Source organism: Ruditapes philippinarum, unplaced genomic scaffold, assembly GCF_026571515.1.
Source record: "Ruditapes philippinarum isolate M1 unplaced genomic scaffold, ASM2657151v2 ctg3659_1_1_1_1, whole genome shotgun sequence".
In the NCBI taxonomy this organism is placed as follows: Eukaryota; Metazoa; Mollusca; class Bivalvia; order Venerida; family Veneridae; genus Ruditapes; species Ruditapes philippinarum.
The window spans coordinates 73,478-77,446 of NW_026857578.1; the positions used below are offsets into that span (position 1 = coordinate 73,478).

General features: G+C 29.9%; 1 protein-coding gene across 1 annotated transcript; it reads left to right on the top strand.

The window, feature by feature from the left end:
• The first annotated feature begins 792 nt into the window (after nucleotides 1-792).
• LOC132750218 (tachykinin-like peptides receptor 99D) lies at nucleotides 793-3,963 on the top strand. The gene has a single exon (XM_060740161.1). The coding sequence runs from the start codon at nucleotides 838-840 to the stop codon at nucleotides 2,029-2,031; it is 1,194 nt and encodes a 397-aa protein (XP_060596144.1). The 5' UTR covers nucleotides 793-837; the 3' UTR covers nucleotides 2,032-3,963.
• The last annotated feature ends 6 nt before the right edge of the window (nucleotides 3,964-3,969 follow it).

The window sequence follows — 3,969 nt, forward strand, 5'->3', positions numbered from 1 at the left end:
CTACACAGAAATCAACTGTTATTGAATTGTCCTTTCTTATGCCATTATAGAAATTGAACATGACTTGTAATCATGAGATATCAGTATTGTTTCATATGACAAGATATAATCAACTTTATAATGTTTGGTTACCATTCAAAATGAAAGAAAAAGATTCTTTGAAATCATTCTCTCAATATAAATTGGACAAATGACTCTACCAGGTTTAAGTTAGGAATTTTATTCCATTCAAATATTTCGTCTGCTAAATGGTCCTTCTTAATAACAACAGTTTTATACGTACAATTATATTTCTTTAAAACTGAAATAAGCAAACGCATGTAAGTTGTTTACTCATTTAAGAATATAAGTCCTTAATTGATTTTAATAATACCTTTATTGCATTATAAATTGAATAGAATTTCATTTCAAATATTCTGTTAAATTAAGTTGTGGTAAATTAAGAAACACCTTTATTTTATGAGCATCAAACAATTAAGTTTACGAAATTATATTATTGTATTTTATATCAATGTTAATTATTATTATTGGTCTATTGTAAGACAATAATCGAATATATGATTATCTCCTAAAATCTCATTTTTCAAAATATTACATTTATCCAATTATTCATTTCAGAAAAGAAAGGCTACTCAAATATAATTTAAAACCGGAGTAATTCCAGTTGGGTTTGGCCAATCGCAACATTACTCCAAGAAACATGTAAGAGCTAACAACAGGCTAAATTTCGAGGCAGTGGCAGTTTGACAGAGATATGAGGATAAAGAGGATGTTAGATCAAGTGGATGACTACGTAATTTTTAATATTCTTTTGATAACTAGTCGCTGAAAGTAGTCATGTCGAATTACAGTCTAAGAGCTGTATCGTATGATGCTTTGGTCCATCAAAAATATCAAGATATCCGCTATACAATTATTACAAATGCCAATGATAAACAGTTTGAAATATTTTTACCATCATTTACATTGATTATAATCTTGATGGTTATTGGAATACCTAGTAATATATTAACTTTGCTTGTATATACTCGGCGTTTAAAGAAAGCTATTGCTAGACAATTTCTTATAACGCTGGCGACATGTGACTTTCTAACATGCGCGGTTGTCATGCCAACAGAACTTGTGATAATGACACACTTTTTCGATTTGGATTTAAGATGGTTGTGCAAGTCCTTTCGGTGGTTTGCCTACAGCGTGAATAATATATCAAGTCTTACACTACTAGCAATTGCTTTTGAACGTTACAGACTAGTCTGCAAGCCTTGGAAACCAAAATTTACAGATGCAACATCAAGGCGCATGTGTTATGTGAATATTATAATATCGGTTGCTATTGCGTTACCAATGTTTTTCGTCTACGGAACACAAACTATTCCGTTATTTGCAATACAAAATATTACCGACGGTAACAGATTTAATACATCTGTGGAAGGTCTAGATGTTCTGATTGACGGAAAGTCATGTTTAATGGATGATGCAATGGAACAATTATCATTTCCATTTTCTGTCGTGACGTCAGTGGCATATATTTCGTCAATTATAATAATATTCCTGGCCCTCATAGTACTCTATAGTCACGTCATAAACTCTTTGGCAAAGCGCCGGAAGGAATCGTTGTGTCAAAAGGAAGGGAAAATGAAAGAGACGTCGGCAAACCGGATACAGAAGATAACATTTATGATGATAATTCTTACACTGTTATTTGAAATTTGCTACCTCCCATGTTTAAGTGTCGTCTGCTTACGTCTTAGTAAACCTGCATATTACAACAAACTCTCGACAGCTGGGAAAACAGTTTTTCAATTGCTGTTAAAGTCCTATCTTTTATGTTCAGCGTTGAACCCGTTTGTCTATTGTTTTTGTAACAACGAATTTTTAGAAGGATTGTTATCTATTCTAAAGGCAGCGTTTCCTTTCCTTTGCAGAAATCAATCGCGATTAAGCTCCGAAAAACATGGCTCAGTTCTTAAGGTAGAAGATAGTAACAAGTTGCCATCAACAAACAAAACTGAAACTATAGAAATACTGTAAATGTAAATCTTTCTGATTCAAAATTTAATCAGGTTAATATCGAAATGTTCCAGAAAATTTAAAGAAACTTATTTTCAACATGTAAGTAAAATTCAAATTCTTAACCATGAGCTCGTGTTATTTTGTAAAATTTCAAAAACCACATAAGAAGTGTCATGATTATACATTAAGAGCCTTTCGGATCGCTTGCATGTGTTATGTACATCAGTGACGCCATTTTACATTGCTTTACGTATGATGTACAAAATATAAACGAAGCATTTCGTTTATTTCTTGTGTTTATATATAGTTTATGTATAGCTTTTGTTCATATTTTATACAAGCGTTTTGAAACATTATTGTTTACAATATATTGTGTATATGCTTTGTCGTTGTTTAACTATACTAAACGTTTTAAATTAGATAATCCAAAACAGTGTCGTCGAACTGAGACATTGATTTAATTTTGACAGAAATTTACATTACATGTATATGATCACGTTTATGTTCTATATATTGTATGTTGTATATCTCACAACGACGGCATATATTAAGTATAGATCTGATTTAATTAAACCAAAGCTTATTATTGGATTAGAAATATCATTGAGTACAGGATTATGCACTACCTACTTTTCATTAAAACAGTGAAGTTTTTGTTTTATGCATAGAAATATTAATTGTAGAGCGTGGTAGCAACATATTTAAAGTAGAAAACACGTATGGCGTGCCATGTAGAAAATAAGATGATATATGAATTTCTGCTTTAATAACTCTTTTACTTTTGCTATCTTTTAAACATATAACATATTTGCAACCCTACAATATATATCAATATGATACATGTAGCGTTCATAAGAGTTTTATGAATTCAAATAATGTTTTGCATAATTTACAGTGTCAAGCATAATGTTTGATTGACTTAAATGATATTGAGATATGTGTATAATATATGGACAAAAAATAAAGAAAATGTACATTGACTCAGAAATAAATGAAATAGAACAAACATTTAATATTGGAAACGGCTGCCATATAAACAAAATTGATATGTCAAGCAAGGAAAGTAGTGAAGTTCTGAACGTAACAGGCTAAAGATGTGTATCATAGAGTGAGTGATATAGTAAGTCAATAATTCTCCTTCATTTCCGTAAAAAAATCCTCTATTGTGTTAACTTGTAAGCTGATAAAACAACACAAATATAGGTAATTAACCCAAAAGAAAAAAATATAATTTATCATTATTAAGCCTTATCATAACAGACATAAATGTTGTGATAATGGTATATATAATGCGATTATATTATATCTTATTCAAGCTGTACTGCAGTAATGATAATAGATTTATGAAATGGTGAACGAGATAAATGAAATATCAATGACATTATTGAAAAGAAAAGCAATGAGGTTAAGAGAAGCATATAACTGTAAATATACTTGAACTGTGAGAAATTTCTTCCAAAACGTATTTGTAGTCAAACAGGTTTTAAGTTTAGAAATGTAAGATATTAGGGGAAAATACTTTTAGAATATTAGGATTAAAATGAACTATGTCATGGCAATAACCTTTGAATCCGATTTGGTTTTACAACCGTGTTGTTATAAAATTTTGTTCTATCCGCTTCTTGTTTTCTTATTCCTAAATTCTTGGAATAACGAATTTTCACATTAAAATCGCTAAGTTAAACATGTAACATCAAGTTGCTGATTATTTTATATTACATCAAGCGCATAATGTCAATAATTTTGAATAGCTTATTTCTGTTTATTGTCAATGAAGAACAACAATAATATTTGCAGATAACAATATCAATTTCAATATTTCGAAAAACAATAATGAACAGACAAATGAAAATGTAAATGTTTGACATGTAGAAAATTGAAGCGACAGGTTCTTGATATTTTGTTCTTCTCATATACTTTCGTGGGCTTTGAAATGAATATTGAAATCAACTCAAA